The sequence below is a fragment of the Sciurus carolinensis genome, chromosome 6 (genome assembly GCF_902686445.1).
Source record: "Sciurus carolinensis chromosome 6, mSciCar1.2, whole genome shotgun sequence".
NCBI classification, from domain to species: domain Eukaryota; kingdom Metazoa; phylum Chordata; class Mammalia; order Rodentia; family Sciuridae; genus Sciurus; species Sciurus carolinensis.
In genome coordinates this window covers 33,803,557-33,824,932 of record NC_062218.1, presented here as the reverse complement: position 1 = coordinate 33,824,932, position 21,376 = coordinate 33,803,557, and the positions used below count along the sequence as shown (strand labels likewise).

Here is a 21,376-nt window from a genome sequence, read left to right as displayed (position 1 = left end):
AAGTTTTGCTTTATGCAAAAGTGCATGTGGTTTTAAAAAAATCCAAACATTCAAATGATAAAAAGACAATGTTAGAACAAGTAAGCTTGCTGCCTCTCTAGAGGACCTTTACAGGTTTCCTCCTGTAGAGGCAGGCACTGTGCTATTTTGCCTACTTTTCTTTCTTTCTTTCTTTTTCTTTTTTCTTTTTTTTTTTTTTGTTTTTGTTTTTCTTTTTTTGGTACTGGGGATTGAACCCAGAGGTGCTTAACCACAGAGTCACATCTCCATCCTTTTTTAAAAATACTTTTTTTTGAGACAGGGTCTTTCTAAGTTGATTACGGTCTCACTAAGTTGCTGAGGCTAGCTTTGAACTTGTAATCCTCCTGCCTCAGCCACCACACCCAGCTCTTGTAATGTTTTTAAATATGCAAGAAAACATTTATTTTTCTGACAGGGAGTAGTGAATAAAGGTCAGAAGAATAGATTTTTTTAATTTTTTTTTATTTTTTACAGACTGCATTTTGATTCATTGTACGCAAATGGGGTACATCACTTCACTTTGTTTCTATGGTTGTACATGATGTAGATTCACACCAATCATACATGTACATAGGGTAATGATGTCTGTCTCATTCCATAATTTTTCATACCCACTCTCCCTCTCATTTCCCTCTACACAATCTAAAGTTACTCCATTCTTCTCTCACCCCCCCACCCCCATTATATATCATCATCCACTTATCAGGGAAAACATTCAGTCTTTTGATTTTGGGGCTTGGCTTATTTCACTTAGCATGATATTGTCTAATTCCATCCATTTATCTGCAAACGTCATAATATTATTCTTCTTTATGACTGAATAATATTCCATTGTGAGACTCAAGTTCTAGCATTTCTGCTTAAATTCATTAATATGTGTAAAATATTTTAAACTGCTTGGTCCATAAGCTTCTAGTGTTATCTTTATTCTTTCCTTTGTTTTTACAAATGAAAAGTATACAAGTATCTCTTGTATACACACAAATGAAAGTATACAACTATCTCTTTTGCCACATGCTTTTTGATTATTAAGATATTAGCTTTTGAGGCAGGACCCGGTAGTGCACACCTGTAATCCTAGCAGCTTGGGAGACTGGGGCAGGAGGATCTGAAGTTTAAAACCAGCCTCAGCCACTTAGTGAGGCCCTAAGAAATTTAGTGAGACCCTGTCTCAAAATAATTTTTTTTCCTAAAAAAAAAAAAAAAAAAAAACAGCTTGGGAATGTGGTTCAATGGTTTTGTGCCCCCTAGGTTCAATCCCTGGAACCAAAAAATAAAATAGACACTAGCTCTGGAAGCTTGTTATAGTCTATACCTTCATGTGGATTATCTCACTGAATCCTCATGGCAACCTTCAGGCTAGACATGATGAGTATCCTCATTTTCCAGACTAGAAATCATACTAAACACAGAGAGGTTACTATGAAATGTCCTCAAAGCCACAGAGCCTCTGTTGGCATTCCAGAAACCCTTTCCAGCACCTTCCCTCTCAGCTCCTTTCCTCTACTACATTTCTAATAATCGCTTTTTTAAAAATTGCGTTTGCTTTTGCTCTTTATCTTGTTTCTAACAACACATTGTCATGCTCTTGCAGACCAAAGTCAATAAAAATTTCAGAACCGAACATTTTGAAGAAGAGATTCAAGTATTGCAAAGCATCATCCAGGAGAAGACGTCAAGTTTCAATGCAAACATTGCGCTAAAATTTACACCCACTGAAATAAATAAAAATGCAGTTGAGGAGCCAGATCAGGAAACAAATTCCTCAGATCGTGGAAATTCCAGGAATAGTTTTAAATTTTCATATTTCAAAGTCGAAGCTTATCAGAAATTGTTGTCATATTCTGCAAAGAAGGTAAGACCCTACATTTAATACAGACAATATAATGGGGTATATGTCTAACTAACCAAGCCCCAAGCCCCTTTTCTAAGTGTAAGTTTTTAGAGCAGATAAAGATGATAAGAGAGAGAAAAAAAAAAAAAAGAACAAGTTACATTTAATGCTCAAACAGCTAGTTAGATCTCAGGAAGAATGATAACAACTGGAGAAACCTGATGGGCTCCTGGACAGCAGTTAGTGAATCGAGGTCTGGAAGTGAGCAGAGGTGCACTGTACCAAGAACTTAGGCAGATGTTTTGACTGAGACTCTGGTAACTGACAATTCAGTTTATACAGCTGTTGCAATCACAGTGAAGAATTATACTTAGGGATTCTGGTAATTCATTGCAATACCTTAGAACAATGACTGGGAAAGTTTATCTTTAAAGTAACAATGCCAGGAAATTGTCACATTGCACTTGAAATGGGTCTACTGACTTTGTGATTTTACCTTTAATATGAGACTTTGATAATGTGTTTGTTTTTATACTTAAGCCAGATTTCAAGGTCTGTTTTATCACCTTTGGAATAAATGTAAAATATGCTTTTTGCTGTCAGTATGATGCTGATAAAATCCTCATTCTTCCTTTTGTGATATCACAGTCACCTATTTAGACACCCTTCTCCCACATTAAAGTAATCACAGTAATGATAATAATTCACTCTTAGGATTGACATTACGCCTAATTGTGCAATTGCTGTGCCCGGGCCTGCAACATTGCCTCTGTATGCACATGGATACCTGCCCCCAAAAAGTGTACAGTTGGAAATCTTTTAAATCATTCAATAAATATTTAATTGTAGATTTATATGGCAGGCCCTGTCCTAGGTACTGAGAATACTTCTGTAAATCAAGCTGAGAAAGAGTCTTGTCCTCATGCAGCTGGAAGTTCAACAGCGGGAGGCAGCCAAAAACAGTAAACATGACAGCAAACGAAAGTCAGTTTTTACTCTGCTGTGATGGAAAGACCTGCCAGGAGCAATGTTCAGGAGGCAAAGTTTGTATTGGGGCTCATGGTTTCAAAGGTCTCAGTCTATGGGCAGCTGGCTCCATTCCTAGGGCTCGAGGGGAGGCAGAACATCATGGCGGAAACAGCTCAAGATGTCGCACCAGGAAGCAAAGACTAAGCTCGGCTCACCACATATGTACCCCAAAGGCATGCACCCAAGACCCACCTCCTCCAGTCACACCCTAGCAGCCTGCAGTTACCCACTCAGTTAATTCATGTCAGAAGATCAATTCACTGATTGGGTTAAGGCTCTCATAACCCAATCATTTCACCTCTGAACCTTCTTGCATTGTCTCACACATGAACTTTTGGGGGACACTTCATATCCAAACCATACCAGAAGATATATAGTGTTTTCAAAGTCACAAAAGTTATGGAAAAAGGAAAAGTAGAGTAACGTAAGGGAAATCAGGAGCAGTCAGCAGGTGACAGTATCAAAAAGAAAGCTCAAAGCAGGCCTCATTGAGGAGATGAGATCTAAGCGAAGATGTAAAGGAGAGTAAATCACCAGGCAGTTAGGTGTGAGATGGGTATTTGGAGGAAAAAACTGTTGGAGAAAAGTTGCTAAGGTAAAAAAAAAAAAAAAAAAAAAAAAAATCCAATGTGATAACTTGGTCACATTGCATTGGAAGGAGGAAAGATTGGAGAGGACCCTTGAATTTGATCATGACAGGCCCCAAAGTCCATTGCAAAGAGTGACTTTTTCTCTGGTGACATGAGGAAGGTCACTGGAGAATTTTAAGTTGATCATTGAGATCATTTGTGACCTTGAAAAGAGAAGTTTTACCTTCAAGTGTAGCATGATTGAATTAGATTTAGGAAAAACCCAGAAAAGAAGAATTGGAAATGGTACAGAAAGCTTTTTCAAGGAATTTTGCATGCAACATGGGCAAAGGAATGGCTATCAGTCACTCGGGGAGGTGAAGCCAAGAGAATTTTTCAACTTTTTTTTAAGATAGAAAGAATAATAGCATATATGAATGAAATGATCTGAAACCTGTCTTTGAAATAAATTGAACCCAAGAACCTCATATGTCTTTCTGACTCCAAGTCCCAAAATAGACTTCCTAGTTTTAGCAACTGCAAAAATGAATCCAAGTCCACTTTGTGCATCTTTGAGACTTTATTAAGAATTACTACACAAGTCAGAAGATTAAGAGCTGCAATGACTTCAATTATATGGAGTAAGTTCCTATAGGGTTTTGGTTAGAGGCTGACCCACCCTGTGCCCCCGGGAGTTAAGTTATGTAGGCAATGTACTTTTGGAACACAAAAAGTTTGTTACAATGCCCATATACCTCAAGATACATCTTTTAAAGGAAATAAAATGTTTGCAACACCTACACGATCATCATATGTTAAACAAAGTGGCAGGAGAACCTCAAAAGATCCATCTGCAAAATCATGGATGTCAATTATAGGTAGTTTTGCCTTGGCCAGGCTAAAGCCTTGATTCACACAGTTCAGTGCTCCAGTTTCATCTTGGAAATTTAAGCCATCATCTCTGGTCCTAGGAACATTTAACTGTCAACTTGTTTAGGTTGGCTTAAGGTTTGGGGTTTAAAATATTATCTGCCCTATCTCAGTCATTAACGATTGAAAGAACATAGTTGAAGGAACAGAGAAACCACAGACCTACATTTTAGTAAAGATACTATAACGACTATTTGAATGATTTGCAGCAAATAAATTGATGTTATTGGATCAATGTTTCCTTGTCTGTAAAATACAAAGATTTTATATGTAATGTATACATTTTCTTCCATTTTTAACATTTTAAAATCAACTTAGTGAGGTATAATTTCCATACAATAAAATGTAAAGATTTAAGTGTGTAATTCCAGGAGTTTTGACTATTGCATACTCCTTCATAGCTATGAAGAAGATAAAGAACATAGATCCCCCCAAAAAATACAGACTATTTCCATCACCACTAGAAAATTCCATGAGCTCTTATTGATCAATTCCCTACTTATTGAGTGGCAACAACTTGACCAGTTTTCTCTGACTACAGCTTAGCTTTACCTGTTCTAAAACTTTATAGAAATGGTGTCATACAGTCTGAATTCCTTTGGGTATGACTTCTTTCACTCAACATGATATTTTGAGACTTAAGTTTTGTTTGTATCAATAGTTTGTCCCTTTTTATTGCTGACTAGTATTCCATTATGTGAACATGCTGCAACTTGATTGTCAACTCCCTGGTCGATTGGCATTTGAGCTGTCTCCAATTATAAGTTACTCTGGACTAAAGCTACTATAAAATTCTTATACGTGTCTTTTTGTAGACAAGGTTTTCACTGATCTTAGGTAAGTCTGTAAGAGTGGAATTGCTGGTCGTAGGGTCAATGCGTGCTTCACTTTGTGAAAAGGTACTGAACAGTGTCCAAAGTGGCTCTATCATTTTACAATTGGACCAACAAGGTAGGAGAGTTCCAGTGGCTGTACATTCCCAACAGCAATTGGTATTGATGGCATTTTAAATTTAGCTATTCTAACAGAATAAATTAGTATCTCAAGGTCACTGTTAAAAACTTATTCCTCTGGAAGTTCTAGATTTTGTGATTTACTTGAAGTCATTGTAATAAGGTTCATATTTCTCTTCCCCAACTGATCCATAACAAAGGAAAAAATGTTTCTGCATGTGAAAGGAGTGATTGATCTGGGTCGATTTGTGATGAGAAGTCGGGATGTTGTATTGACGACAACTTTTCTGGATGATGTCAGAGCTCTGCCAGCTACCTATGAGAGGGGAGAATATTTTGGATTTTTGGAAACCTATGGAACCCACTATAGCAGCTCCGGGTCTCTAGGAGGATTCTATGAGCTCATATATGTTTTGAATAAAGCTTCCATGGATGAGAAAGGTATGCCCCGGTATAGAGTCTGGCTACAGATGCCAAATTTAGTACACATTATTTCTTTGGCTAACCCCTTTCAATAGATAAAGTCTTTAAAATACAGAGTCTAATAACCTGCTCTTTTGACAGAATTCTCTTTTGGCACCTAAAGTTCTGTCAAGTAGCAAATTGACTTCCATCTTGAGTAATCTGATTTCTATACTAGGCAGCAGCATTACTCACAGATATATAAATTGTATTACAATTTAATATCTATTATATGAGATGCTACTTTTAGTGAAGAGTTTTTCAAAAGGTGATAGAAGGTAGAAGAAGCATAATTTATTTCCTATTCAGTAGACTGGTTTAATTTATGCATGATGATTATCTTGCAAAGTTTTCTTCAGTGTTGGAGGGAAAACACTGTTCTAAATTTTCTCCAGAGGGAAAGAAAGAAGCAATGTTATCCTATACCTCTAACACCTTAAAGCAAGGATGGAAATTAGATTTACCTCATATGATGACAATTCGAACCATGTGGTGTTGCTTGCATTGGGTCCTTGTTGAGTAGGTTTCCAGCCACAAGTGAAATCATGGAGAAAAGAGCCATAGTTGATCACCAATGTGTGTCACGGGTACAGAAGAGGTCTGTGTACCACACGATTACCACCCTGGCCTGGCATCTAAGCCTTTTAAGAACAAAACTGATGAGCTGTATGCAGTGATATGAGCTTATAGTTCAAGACACTCAGGAGGCTGAGGCAGTGAGATCCCATCTCATAAAAAACAAATTAAAATTTAAAAGCAAAGTAGATGCATAGTGATCGTGTTAATGAGTTTTCATTTTATTTTGTGAGTGATAATGACTGGCTGTGAACATTCCTTAAGGAGGTGACGGATGCCAGTGTATCTCTCTCCACCTTCACAATTATTGGGTGTCTAATAGGGAGGCAAGTGCCACTCAGACCCCTGTGGGGCCAGCAAGTCAAGGTGTCAAGTATCAAGTGAGGACTAGAATGCAACTCTGATCCCCAGCCTGACACTCACTCCACAGCCAGTGAACACAGCGTGGATGACAAACTCATGGTGGGGCCAGAGCCGGGGGATCTTGGTGGCTGAGGATGGTCTTGGGCAGGAGAAGGCTCCACAGGGGTAGTGGAGTGTGGGGCGTTCTGTCTACACTGCTGCACAGAGCTACACCCACAGCCTCATGAGGGCTTTGGAGGCCCACCTGGTGAGCTATATTAACAGGGACACCACCTGGAAAGATGTGTGGGAGAACTGCCTCTTGAGCAATTAGAAGAGAACAGCTCTGCAGGTGATACCACTGTTGACCGTTGACGAGTTCTGTTCCCTCTAATGTTGACGTCTGAACACTAGAGAAGCGCGCCCAAGCAAGCATGTTAAGCAGGTTTTATTTAAAAGTAGTAATAATACAGACTTCTCCCAGGAGGGAGAAAGGGCCATGGCTGATGTTCTAGAATCCCAAGAACTGAGCACACCCTACATCTTTTATAGGTTAAGGTCTCTTTTGTTCTCCAGTTCTCTCCCCCTTATGTCTCCTTCCTGCCTACATAACTCGGCCTGGTTTTGCAGGTGAGATGCATAAAGTGAGAAGTGGATGGGGCAGGAGGAGGCCAAGGTGATTCAGCCAGGCAAGGGCCCAGGGGGCATTAGTTAGCAGCTCCCTGCCTGTAGTCCTTGACAAGGGCAGGTAATTGGTAATCAATGGGCTCTGGAGATCCTTGACATTCCATTCTCCCAGGGGCAGTCTCCAACTTCCAGAGGCAGATGGCTTTCATGGCCTCCATTTCCTCAATTTGACCTAATGTCCTATTTCCACACTAACTGCCTGTCCCCAATTCTGGCTTCACAGGGACGATTCAAACTTAAAGAGCACATCAGAGCCCTTTACCCTCTCCCCACCCCCCACCTTTTTTTTTCTTGTGAAAAAGCTTCACAAGCTGAGATCTTTAATTCTGGACTGCTCAGAGCTCTCCACAGACTTTCTACTTCACTCCTGGCCTTACTAGATGAGGATCTTCTGGTCAATCCCAGTCCCCTAGATGAGGAAGTCACCTTCCTCAATGCTCCAGTGCCAGTAGCTGGGGAAGAGCCAAGTCCCCACCTCAATCCAGGGCATCTGGGCATGGCAGAGTCCACTGCTGAGGCAGACAATCTAAGCCCTTCAGAGTCACCTAACTGTTTTCACCCTCGTCTTCAGCATCAGCTTCATCGTGGTAAGGTTGCAAGTCTAGAATTCCGTACTTCTGGCATTGATAATTCTTACGTTCTTTGCTAATTGTGGGTGCAGGAGAAATATTTGTGAGGATTAAATTCGTTAATGCATACAAATGCTTGGAATGAGTCCAGACGTGTAGTAAGAATTCAATACATGTTAGACATCATTGTCCCCCTTCCATGATCTTAGACAGAAACGATTTTAATATGAATACCTGTCTGACCTATGTCCTTTTAAGAAAATAATAAACTTAGTATGTACTTTGCCACTGAGCTGACAAGCAAAGTAAAAATGAGCTACAAGATTCTAATACAAGACGTGACCTTGCATTTGAGTGTGGCAATGATGTCCAGAATCTGAGTCAGTATATTTCTTACAAAATAGCAAAATCAGGATTTATGATGTTGATAGACATTATGTAATAATTTTCAAAATAAATACATAAAACAGGTATCGAGCTAGAAGACATAAAGAGATGCCTTGGGTATAATCTGGATTTCTCTCTGCATATCCCTGGAACCTCTGAAGGACCTGACGTCTCAGGACAAATTAATAAAAATGATTGTTTAAAGGTCAATCGTGGTAAAACTGGTAAGTATGGTCAAACTTACGAGGTTTAAGAAAGATAGAGAACAATGCTCTTTCACAATGAGCCCTTTTCATTGTTCACCTTCTTTATTTAGAAAAATAAAAGAACTATTTTACCTTTAGAGAGGTTTCTGAACCACTACAAGCACAAATGGCCCATGGACACGTGTTCATTGCTGACTCTTTTGTGCAGCACGCAGCTTGAGAGGGTACCATTCACACTGAACATAATGTGGATTTCTGTATTTATAGTAGTAATGCTAGAAAACCAGTGGTAGAAACATTTATTAAGGAAAAGTTGCCTCCCCCCCCTTAATTTAAAAAAAAGTTTTTAACATCAGCAAAGAAAGCCAGAACTATCTCCCCAAAGGCACCTTTCACAACTTGAATCCTAATCCCACTCAACATCAAAATAGTGCACAACCTTTTTGAAGTTACAAACATCTTTGGTGTAACTATTACTCTCTGTTATTAATTGTTAGCTGATTAACAGACCTGAGAGGTGATGCAGTTCTCAACTCTCACTCTACTCAGAAGTGACTGAGAGCATTTTTGAGACTCATTTTTAAAGGGCCAACTGGTTCTAGAAGATTCAAGGGGGCAAGTCTGATGTTTTTAATCACATGTCATCATTTCTGTATTCGGCCCTGGGGATTAACGGTGTCATCTGGGGCCAGACATTCTACCTCTCTGTGTCAGAATTTTCCTCCCTAAAAATGAGGGATAAACAAAAACTTCTTGAAATTTCTTGTTTGTTCTAAAACTTTACAACTCCATAAGACTCACACAACTTTGTTTAAAGTGCTCCAATCTGTAGAGACTGAGGGAGAGGGGGGTAGGATTCTGGGGTGGAAAGAAATTTTGCTTTTTGCATTATTCTGTTTTAGACTCTTCGATTTCACTTTAATATTGAAATAGTTTAAAGCAAGCACATACAAAATATAAGTTTGAAGGTATGTTTGAAACAAAAATACACAGTACATCCAGAATCATGTGAAGTGCTCATGTGTATGTATGCATATGTGACGAGCGGTGAATCATGAATGCATCCAGATCATCAGTGCCATTTTATTTAAAAGAAAGAAAGATGATTGAGGTCTACAGTTGGCTACTCATTAAAATTGCCCTTACAGATTTGGGGGTGGAGAATTGCATTAATTACAATTAAAATTCAACAAAAACACTAACCCATGTTAAAAGACTCAAAATGATAATCAAATGTGATCTCGATAACCAGTCACAGAATTACAAACGCTCCTCTTCAAGTCCTCTCTCTCTCCTCAGTAAACATCACCCGGGATAACCTCATAGATGACGTTATTTCTCTCATAAGAGGAGGAACCAGGAAATCTGCATTTGAATTGAAAGAGAAGCTTCTCAAAGGAGCCAAGACCATCGATGTGACGGACTTTGCAAACTGGGCCTCTTCCCTGAGTGATGCTCCAGTGCTCATTAGTCAAAAAGTAAGGGACGTTTGTTCTCGAATAGATCATGCCGTTTTCTTATTAACTGTTAACGATTGGCTCATGGGAACCGGCAGTTCCATAGGAATGAGATGCGGGCCTTCAAACCTACCGGCGTCATCCTGGACAGAGGCAGGGTGGAGAAGAAAGGCCCAGTGTGGTGGCAGACAGTCTGAGTTCCTGTGTGTCCCTTGTTGGATGTATGTCACTTGTGACTTCTACAACACTAAATTCCTCAGGCTGCCATGTTTTAAATAAGATTTTCTGTGTACAGTTTATAGCACAGACCGGCACAAAATAGGCACCAAAAAATATTTCTTTGTTGTCTGCCCCCTGATGGACTCTTGCCTTCTCCTGGCCTCAAACCACCACGTAACAGCTCATGTGTGGAAAGTCATCACGAGAGAAATGTTCAGAAGTTCTCAAGGAAACAAGAACAAGGGAGAGCGATTCTTATATTCAGAGAACCCTTATCCCCTGCTCACCTTTTGTTTTTATTTATTCTAATTAGTTCTACAAGACAGTAGAATGCATTTTGACACATAGTACACAAATGGAGCACAACTTCTCCTTCCTCTGGCAGCTCATTGTGCAGTCACACCAGTAGTGTAACCATACATTTATATAGAGTAATAATGTCTGTCTTGTTTTACTGCCCTTCCCATCCCCACCCCTCCCCTCACTTCCCGTTGCATAATCCAAAGTTCCTTTATTCTTCCCTACCCACCCCACACACATAGACATCTACTTATCATAGAAAATATTTGGCCTTTGGTTTTTTGGGATTGGCTTATTCCGCTTAGCATGACTGTCTCTAGTTCCATCCATTTACCTGCAAATGCCATACTTTCATTCTTCTTTAAGGCTGAGTAATATTCCATTGTGTATATGTGCCACATTTTCTTTATTCATTCATCTGTTAAAAGGCACCTAGGTTGGCTTCATTGTTTATCTACTGTGAATTGCTTTGCTATAAACACTGATGTGGCTGTGTCACTATACTGATCTCTCTCTCTCTCTCTCTCTCTCTCTCTCTCTCTATATATATATATATATATATATATATATTTTTTTTTTTTTTTTTTTTTTATTCAGGGTCTTATGATGTTGCCCACACTGATCTCAAACTTCTGAGTTCAAGTGAGCTTCCTGTCTCAGCCTTCTGAGAGCTAGGATTACAGGCTCACCCTGCCTCTACCTGACTGTAATGGTCTTCAACTTACAAACGTTTAGGGGTTCAGTCTTGTGTTTAGTCCTAAGAAAAATACATTCTCTTCTGTTGTAAAGATATAAATGCCAATGTTAGTTTACCTCACCTTTTCTCCCCAAACTAACCAGAAGAGTATGTTGGGTGTGTGTCATGTGTGTGTTTGTGCACGCACACACTCGCGAGCATGCGCTTATGCGTGTGCATTTACTTCTTTTGTTCCAGATATGATTCGAAAGTGTTTTTTCTACTTCCTTTTAATACCTTTAAATGTTCCATGTTTATGATTTTCAACCCTCAGATCAAATTTATCTTTGCCCATAACTTCAGTTTGATTAACCTGAGTTACAGAAATGTTGACATTTTTTTCTAGTACTAATTATTGGAGAATTTTATTTCCTTAATCTATTTTATTATCTTTTGAAAGTGAGTGGATTCACCAAATCCATCTCATTTATGTGAAGGAAAAACTACTGAAAAATTGCAATCACTTTTCCCTTTAGGTTATGGAAATACAGCTATTAATAGATGTACAAATGTACCTGTTAGTTCCAAAGTAGGACGAAGGGAAAGAAAAAGTCAGCTGACTTTGCATCTCTCAATATGAAAATGAAATCAGAATCCCCTTATTCTATTATACTTAAATTTTATTTAAATTTTTTATCTTGAACTCAGGAAAATAAATTTATGTTGGAAGACTTTAAATAAGGTAAGAACTGGTGACTCAGGTAGATATTTACAACCAGATGGTCATCCAAAGGGGCTTATTATCTATACAGAGCAAGTTCAACTTTTCTTATATGGATGGATCCAATATTATTCTCTGGGGGGTTCTTAATAATAGTCCTCTATATTCTAGAGCAAATTCTTAAAATCCCAAGTAACTAAAGCATCTGCTGAAATTTTACCACTGGATTTCTCACAGCTATTCCAAGACTTTGACCGGCTCACTTGGCACAGTCCCTGATTGGGTGCAGAATGCAGGGTTCCCGTCCTTGAGAGCGGCTGCTCATTCAGACTTTAGATGAGCTGTCCTACTATCTTCCTTGCTCATAAATGGAAAGCCTGGGCTTTTTATATCCTTGTTCTACCCAAGGACAGGGCAGTTCTAGCTAGTACCCTGTAGACCACTTTTTAAGTTTGTCTTCTTGTAGAGAAAGTTCAGAAAACAGTATACTCTTGTGGTTTTTGTTGACTTGGTGTGACTTTTAAATTCCTGAAAAGGTGTGAGATATAATTAAGTCTGTCCTTGCAATAGATTCTAGGTCATTTTGCTCTCATTGATCCAGTAGAAGTGGCTCTCTGGTTAATTGGTTACTATTTCCAGCAGGTAATGACACAATTTATAATTACTAATTCATTCTTTGATAATTTTATGTGTACCTATTGTCTGCAAATGATGTGTTCAAACTATGGGAATGGCCCTAATATTAAAATAATTTGGTCTGGGGATATAGCTCAGTTGGTAGAGTGCTTGCTTTGCAAGCTCAATGCCCTGGGTACAATCCCCAGCACTGCAATAATAATATTAATGATAATAATAATAATAATAATAATAATTGCTCCTCCTATTTAATTATTTAAAGGATTGATAGAATCTCTCCCTACCAACTCCAAACTATTAATTGGTCTATGTTTAGTCCTCCGTAGCAAATTAAATCACCTAAGTATTTATGTTACAGTTATCTTAGAGGAAGGACCAGGAAGTTATATTACTCGTAGTAAAAGGCTGTGTGAATATATTACTGAGATTTTCCAAGTAAAATACTTGATGATGATGATGATGATGGTGATAATGATGATGATATATCCATATCTATAATTCTTTCTGTACTAAAGTAACTATGGTAATACTATGGTAGAACCTGTGGTTTTCAATCTCCCAGTGTCTTAGTCCAACCCAAGTATTGTTTTTTGGCCTCTCTCCATGCAGTAGACATAGGCTGGCCCATTTTTTCAGAATTTTCCTTTGTCATAGATTTTGACTTTTTCACAAAAGACTATTAATTCTATCGCCACTTGCCTGAATGTTAACACAAATGTTTTGCGTTTTATCTCAACAGATAACCAAACTTTGGTTTCCTCTTAAACCTATAGCTACAAACTAGTTACAAAACATTGTCAGCTGAGGAAACATTTATTACAGATTGCCTGGGAGACATAAAGTTTATGATTTCCTCCAGAACAATAATAGCAAGCTTGGTAAAGCTACAGTGTAGTCTGCTGGCTTCCTGTAAAGTTTTGTTTTGGCATTATTAGAAACAAAATCATGTAACCCAGAGGTTCATTTTCTGAAAGGATATTACATAATACAATGTTCTCTTTATGAGAACTCACAGGAAATATTGCTCTTTAATCTCATTTTGTTTCTCTTGTAAATCAGGTGGGTTTTCTTCTGTGCATGGGATCATTAAATTCAGTTGTGTCTTTCTCTATGCACTAGAAAATAGAGACAAATTTGTGCCCCATCTGTTGCAAACGGATGGCTCCTCCTGGCACAGAATTTGTTCATTTGTGTTACTTTTGCCTCCATCTTGACTTTACTGTTCTCAGTTTTTCTTTTCCAGTTTGTTTCACCCAATTTAAACTGTGTATATGGGAAGTGACGTTAGTTCTTTCTAGAGTAATATGAGGTCATAATGAATAAACCATTTACACCATTTTTGCTCAATGGTGTAATTCTTAGCAAATGTACACTGGATGTTAAAGAGCATCTGTATTTTAAAAGGCTGTCATACCAGTGTTCTGTGATAGTTGTGACAACTAAAATCATAGAGTGAAAATCATTTCTAACTTTCTTGTGTAGGAATAAAAATCAAGAAACTACATTTGGTATATACAGTTTAATTGTTTTGGATGTCTGAAAGAAATCTGAATGTACTTACAATTAAACTATGTTGCTAATTTATTTGTGTTTTAGCAAGTTTCATGATAAATTGTATCCACTGAAAATAGATCTACAAATGTAGAAAATAAGAAAGTTAGCTGGAATAGGAGAAAAATTAAAAGTTTTCTTACTTGATAGAAGGCCAAAACTTACCAGGAAAAAAAATGTAGCTTTGCAGAAAAATTTCAAGAAGTACATTTTAATTGTTTTTGTCTGCTGGTGGGATATTTGGCCTCAGGGCTTGAGGCTTCTCTGAAACCATTGCTATTGCATGTCCTTCATCTTTATCTCTCTGAACACATTTTATATGTTTTTTCCAAATTGTGTTTCCTCCATGACCCTCTATTCCTTTATCTTAGATTATCTGGCCTTGACTTTCCTTTGAAGAATAAAACAAGATAATCTCTTTTCTCAAAAAAACCAAAATAACTCTACCACATTCCTATGTTATTTATGCCAATGTAACTGTATGGCAAGAGGTTACTTTCTTCTGAATAAATATGACATAGTTGAAATCTAAAGTCTGTGTACTAATTCATGAAAGACTATACCGGTGGACAGTAGTGTTGACATTGTCAAAATTCTTGATATATTCTGAATATAAGCCTATTCTCACTTGAAATTGTTGCAAATATCTTATCCAACTTAAGACTTTTCACCCTTTTAGTGACATTTTATTACACAGAGGTCCTCTTTTATCTTTCTTGAGATAATTTTAGAATTACTTAGTAAAATTGCACAAATACTATCATCAGTAATATTGCAAAATAGTAGAGAGAATTGACATACGCCATTCTTCCATCATGTTAACAGTTGACATAAGCATAATAAAATTATCAAAATCAGAAAATTAATATTGACCAGCTACACCACAGGCTTCACCCACACTGCACAAATATTCCCCTTAATTTCCACTCTTCTGTTCCAAGTCCAGTTCCATGTGCTTGGTTGTCATGTCTCCTCCAATATGTGTAAGTTCCTCCGACGTTTCTCAGACTTTAGATATTTTTGATGCAGACCAGTTAGTTTTTGTGTCAAATGTCTCTCAATTTAGATTTCAAGTAAATTAAGGTTAGGAATTTCATTTTTTCTTTTCTTTTCTTTCCTAGAATACTCTCCTTTCCACCAGAAATATATGAAAATATCAGTTCCTTAGTTAAACATGTTCTCTGAAATAAAGGTGGTCTATGAATCCCTATCAATCTTCTTGGCTTTCTTTTTTCCAAAAAAACACTGTTTTTATTTATACAGAGTCCTAACCACTTCAGTAGCAGGAGTGGGAGAGGTTCCTCTATCAATCCAGGGCCTCCATTATGTTGGTTTGTTGTTACCAAACACACAGGCAAGTGGCATCATGGATTTGGTAAACTATTGACAATGCCTAGTCTCTCTCTGCTAGAGAAACGAGGTGAGCATCATTCTCTGCTTCCGTAAGAATCCTCACTTTAGGATTTTCAACTGTAACTACTCCAACTTCTATTTCTGAAGGTTTGAAATCAATTGATAGAACGGTAGATAGGCATGTAATTACAGTTTCTACTGTCTGTTCAAATGTCCAATCAAATTTCTTCTTCACTTTTATTTCAAGGAAGCTGGTTGACTCAGTTTGCTTAACTCCTGCTGCAGTGGCTTTATATCCACAGTAGTAACCTGCAGGTTCTCACTTGTACACCTGAGGGCCTTGTTCTTCATCTATACCAATTAAAATCATTCAACAACCAAGTGGCCTCATTTCAGCATTCTGTGTGTGAACCTGAGAAATATCAGCAATTCTTTTACACAGCCTGTCCGCCAGAATCTCATAGCCATACTTGTATTTCCAATTAGCTGCCTCAGCATGCCCTTTGTACCTGGGATCTGCTGTCAGCTGTCATTCTGGTCATCACACAGCCAATGTTTTCCGTTATCTTGAATAAGTGAGTCACCGTGCTGGAATCCAGTCATTTGTCAGGTACTTTCTTCTGTGTGACAATTACTGCAGTCTTCCCCTCTGACAGCTACTGATGTAAGACCACCCTGGTTTATAGCCTTAAAAGCATATTCTACTTGGTAAAGCTGGACCTCGGGTGAAAAAATGGTAATGTGGTGGTCAAAACCAGCGCTGGAACCACGGGATGCGTTGGTACACCCACTACTTCAAACAGTCTCCACAATCTTTTTGGTTTTTATTTCTTTTTCTTGCCTTATTGGATTGCCTAGGACCTCCAGGAAGATGCTGAGTAGGAGTTGAGAGAATAGACATCACCAGGTTCTCATTTCTGGGAAGAAAGCATTCTGGATTTTTGTTGTTGGTGGTGGTGGGTTTTTTGTTTTGTTGTTGTTGTTGTTTGGTGGGTTGGTTTTTGTTTTGTTTTGTTTTGTTTCTGTGGTGTTGGAGATTGAACCCAGGGCTCAGGGCCTCCCCCGTGTAGGCAAGTGCTCTACCACTGTGTCATGGCCCCAGCCCCTGCGTATTTCTGGTGAGTAGTGTGCTCTAATGCTTTCCTTTAATCTTCTATATGAGCATTTCCTCTTATTTTGGTTACTTTCAAGGTTTCATCTTAATTATGGGTATATAGCAGCTTGGATGTGATGTGTATATACTATTATGGTGATGATGCTTGAAGTTCCCATAGTTCCCGAAATCTGCAGTTTAATGTATTTAATTAGTTTTGAAATACAGCTGGCTGTTTACCTCTTCAAATATTTCTTCTGACACACTTATACTCCTTATACTCCTTACTCTCCACATACCCTCATCTCTCTCCCTTTGCTATAGTTCTCCATTAATAACCTGTATTAGGTCCTTTGCTGTGTCCTCAAAGCTCTTGGACCCTCTCTTCTGGGCTTGTTTTGTCCCTCCAACTCTTTTACCTCTGTGTTTTAGTTTGGATAATTTCTTTCAACATTTTATCAATCTTGCTAATTATTTCTTTGGCGATGTCAAGTATATTGATAAAGCTATCCAAAACATTCTTCATGTGCCTTTCCATTTGATGATTTTTTTGTACTGTTACTAATTATCAAAGTCAAATATCAGTCTACCTTCAAAATACTAAGGCATTGTGCTGAAATGCTTTTAAGATTTTCTTCATTATGTATTATATTACTATTATATTATCTATTACATTACTATTACTTTTTTAGCAGTTTTACTGTGATGCAATTAAGTTTGAGGAAAATTTTAACCCTGGTTTTCATTTGTAGGGTATCTTGACCTTTTTCACTAGGTTTGGAATATTCACAGTTGTTGATTCTTCAAACATGGCTTCTTCAAAATTATTGATTCAAAAATAAATGATTATTGCTTCAAGAATATTTGGTATTTTGGGCTGTCCTTCTGGGACTCAAATTATATGAATCTGTTACCTTCCCACTCTATAATTTATGTTTCCCATTCTCTTTCTGCATTTCCCATTCTTTTTTCTCTTAGTGTTTTATCATCAATATTTTCTTCTGGTTATATTCCAATTCACATCTGGTATTTAAGTAATTCATGAATTTGTGTATTATAAAATCAAGTTCTAAAATTTCTAGTTGTTTCCTTATTTCAAGTATGCTAATTTAAAAAATACTTTCTGTTCTCTGATAAAATTTGGTCTTGCCTCTAATCCTCCATTTATGCAGATATCATTATTTCAAAGTCTGTCTATATCTGGTAGCTGTTTGAAGTCTGATAACACAGACATTTGCAGCCCCAATAGGTGTTTCAAAGGACACACAATCATCCAGCTGCTTTTCTCAGAATGTGACCCCATCACTAAGTGATGCATAACTATATCCAAGTTCCACTACATATGCTATAATTTCTCCACTATGAGAACCTTATTTTTGATAGTGACCATGTTGTACAATAGATCTCATATGACTCATTTTTCCTATTTAACTTAAATTTTGCATTCTTTGACCAATATCTCCCCACCCCTCCTTTGCATGAAGACTTAAATTCTATTATGAGCCTAAAATACTTTGATAATTTCCAACTTCGCTCAATAGTCATTTTCTGGAACATCTGAAAAGGTTTTCCTGATTCCACTGTCGCAACTATATATCCTATTCCAGGAATTAATGTGCAAGATAAGTCATTCCACTTTATTTTCTTAAAGTCTAATTAAATCTGACATTGAGATCCTGTCCATCCAGGTTGCTGGAAAATTCATCCTTCATTTATTGAATGAGGTTCAGTAAAGTCCTTCCTTGTCACCTAAATTGGTACAAGGATCCTGAAACACCTGTCCAGGAAATGGGAATGTGATCTTTCCCGTCCATTGTTCACCTCGATAACCTCCTTCTCCAAGATTTCGCGCTCACTTCAAGACAAGAGGTTCTAAGCCCTCCTTGCCAGGCTTATTCTTGGAATCATTGTCAAGCCTGGATTCCCTTCTTCATAAACAGCTTCCTTAGGGACACTGCAGAGGTCCCTTTACCTCCCAAAATAGCCATGAGAGATCTAGTTTTAAGTCTCCTGCTGCTTGAGAATTATACTAACCTTTCACCCTCCTAGTCTGGAAGAATTTCCTCCTTCGCTGGCGTTCTTCTCCCACTCCTTCCCTCAGTGAAATTTCTCAGTGAGTGCAGGCTTTTAGACAAAACAGCCAAGAAAGAACTTTCCTCATGGGTATTCTGGACTTGGCCTTGCACACAAACCTTTTCTTAGCCAAAAGGTAACAAGCACCTGGCTACTTTCTGGAAGAGAGGAGGAGGAGAAAACAACAACAAAAACAATTATCAGGTCCCAAATTTAAATACTCTATTACTCATTTTTAAAGCACACATCACTGTTCTTGGTAACACCTACTGGAGTTTCCATTTCAAATTTACCCATGTGATTAGTAGATCTCTCTGATAGCAGACCCCAGGACTGGTTTTGATCATTAGTATAGTCTTAAAAGCAAACTCCTTATCTGGCAAAAATAAGCATTCAAAGTAGTCTTTTGTTGAATTAATGAAACAACAAAAAAAAATACACGATTGAATATTTTATAAACTTCTCTGTGCAAAAAGACCTAACAGTAAATGTGTTGCTTTTTTTGCAGTTGTCACCTATATACAATCTGGTTCCTGTGAAAATAAAAGATGCACACGTGAAGAAACAGAATCTGGAAAGAGCCATTGAAGACTACATCAATGAATTCAGTGTGCAAAAGTGCCACCCATGTCAGAATGGAGGAACCGTGATCCTGCTGGATGGACAGTGCATGTGTTCCTGTCCACTGGCATTTAAGGGACTTGCCTGTGAAATCAGTAAGCAAAGACCATCTTAAGGTGAGAACAGCGTAAGTTATTAAGGACAAAATATTTACTTTGGGGTTATTTTAATTTGAATTGATTTGCATTAAACCTCTGCATATCCACATAGAGGATCAAAATTAGTGGATTAAAAATTGAATAGTAAATAGTGAAAATGGATAAACCAGACTTTTTATGTCATTTTCCTGTGTTCTACCTCATATATTTAAACAAAAACACAAAAAGTAAATCATAGTTATTTTATTGCTTTTAATTATACAAATATCTATAGGAGAAGTTTACAGAAATATAACCAACATCTAGTTATTTACCGTCTAGAATTAAGAAATGTTAAACATATATAACATATGCGTTATATGTGTAAATTGTACACTGTGCATATAGATGTAGGTGCTTGTCCATAGCACTAGACATAAACACATGCTTCGGAATTATTTTTAAATGAAAACAATGACTGATTTAGTAGAATTCTTATTATCACATCTCCCCCCACCCCTAAAAGAGTCCTGTTGCTACTACTCAGATATAGACACTTTTGTTAAAATTCGTATGTGTCCTTTTAGTTCATATTTTTGAACTGGTACTAAATATGTGCCAAAAAAATGATATTGTTTTATATTTTAAAACCTTTACATAAATGGCATTTACTACATTTTTATTTCCAACTTCAGTAAAATATTGTGGAAGAAAGCTGAGACTCTACATTGCATTTTAAAGCTAATTATCTGGAATTTAAATTTTTTTTTTTTACAAAGAGGAATTACATTAGCTGTATTTCTAATATGAAGAGGAGCTTCTTTGTCTTTCATTCGGGTAGAATTAATTAGAATCCCAATAGATAAATTAAATTATCTATCATTATTATTAGCACGAGAGCCATCATAGGACTTGTTTGTAAGATTAACTTTGTAGAGCAATTGTAGCTCACATTGATTAAACAGTTTCCTGCAACAAAATTTCTAAAACAATTATGCAGTTTTCTAAACAAGTAATATTTATCATTTCACCACCCATTCATCTTTTACAATAAAAATTTTAATGTGTTTTACACTTTTAGCAAACATGTTCAGAAACTCATTGATATGGTGACTGATTTACTGATTTATAAAGATAGTTACTGATTTACAAAGATAGGTTAACTCTGTCTTCTATTTATCTACAGTGTCAATCCAGTGTTTTCCATTCCTGTAAGCATTTATACTCTCCAAAAAAATCTCTGCTGTTCAGTACTCAGGTCTTATATTTTCAACCTGTTTCTCTTTATGTGGAATATTCTGCACTTTCTGTATGATTTATTTCATTCTGGCTTCTAATTTTTTAAACTCTTTTTTTTTTTTTTTCCAGCTATTTAACTGACCTATCGAGAATTGTTTTCGATTATTTTTTCTAAAATTTCAATTAGGTTCTTTTTCAAGAAATTTTTTTTTTTTCTTTTTCTGGTTCCCTTTTCCAAACCACTGTGTTATTTCCCTACCTTTATCTCTTGAAAACGGTAAGCATGTTCACATGGAAGTCTCTTTCCGATTCCTCCCCTATGCATGGTTCTGCAGTGTGATTCTCGCTAAGTCTACCACCGCGTTACTCACTTTAGAGGCATTTGTTTTCCCTTAAGTACTTGGTGATTTTATATTACATGGTTAGTCATTGGTGGAAATTATTTCCTGTGGGAATCCTCTCTACCCTGGCAAATGGAGATATTCCAAAGGTTAGTTTGCTTTTGGGAGGTCTTGTTTTCATCAAGTTTTAAACTAGTTTTTATGTAAATTCCTTGGTTCAAATTCTACAGTTTGTGTTCTTTAAAGAAATTCAAGCTCCTCTCTCCAATGTATAATATTTCCTGGTTGACATTTCACATCTGACCCAGGATTGTCCACCAGTTCCTTGCTAAGACCTTAGACCATGGTGAAATCTTTCATATGGAGCTTTTCCTATAAGGTAGCCCTTCCAGGCAGTTATTTCTCTGCAGAATGTTAAGTTCTAGTTTCCCAGTTAAACTGGACCTACCCATAT

General features: G+C 37.3%; 1 protein-coding gene and 1 pseudogene across 1 annotated transcript in view; one reads left to right on the top strand and one right to left on the bottom strand.

Moving 5' to 3' along the window:
- Positions 1-21,376, top strand: part of C9 (complement C9) — a 48,260-nt gene that overhangs the window by 25,960 nt on the left and 924 nt on the right. Inside the window, exons 6-10 of the mRNA XM_047554748.1 lie at positions 1,616-1,876; positions 5,537-5,777; positions 8,443-8,583; positions 9,865-10,043; positions 19,153-19,381. Coding sequence (XP_047410704.1) covers positions 1,616-1,876; positions 5,537-5,777; positions 8,443-8,583; positions 9,865-10,043; positions 19,153-19,380 — 1,050 coding nt within the window. The 3' untranslated portion in view covers position 19,381. The remainder of the gene's footprint in view (positions 1-1,615; positions 1,877-5,536; positions 5,778-8,442; positions 8,584-9,864; positions 10,044-19,152; positions 19,382-21,376) is intronic.
- LOC124986335 (proteasome subunit alpha type-6-like) lies at positions 15,519-16,111 on the bottom strand (annotated as a pseudogene).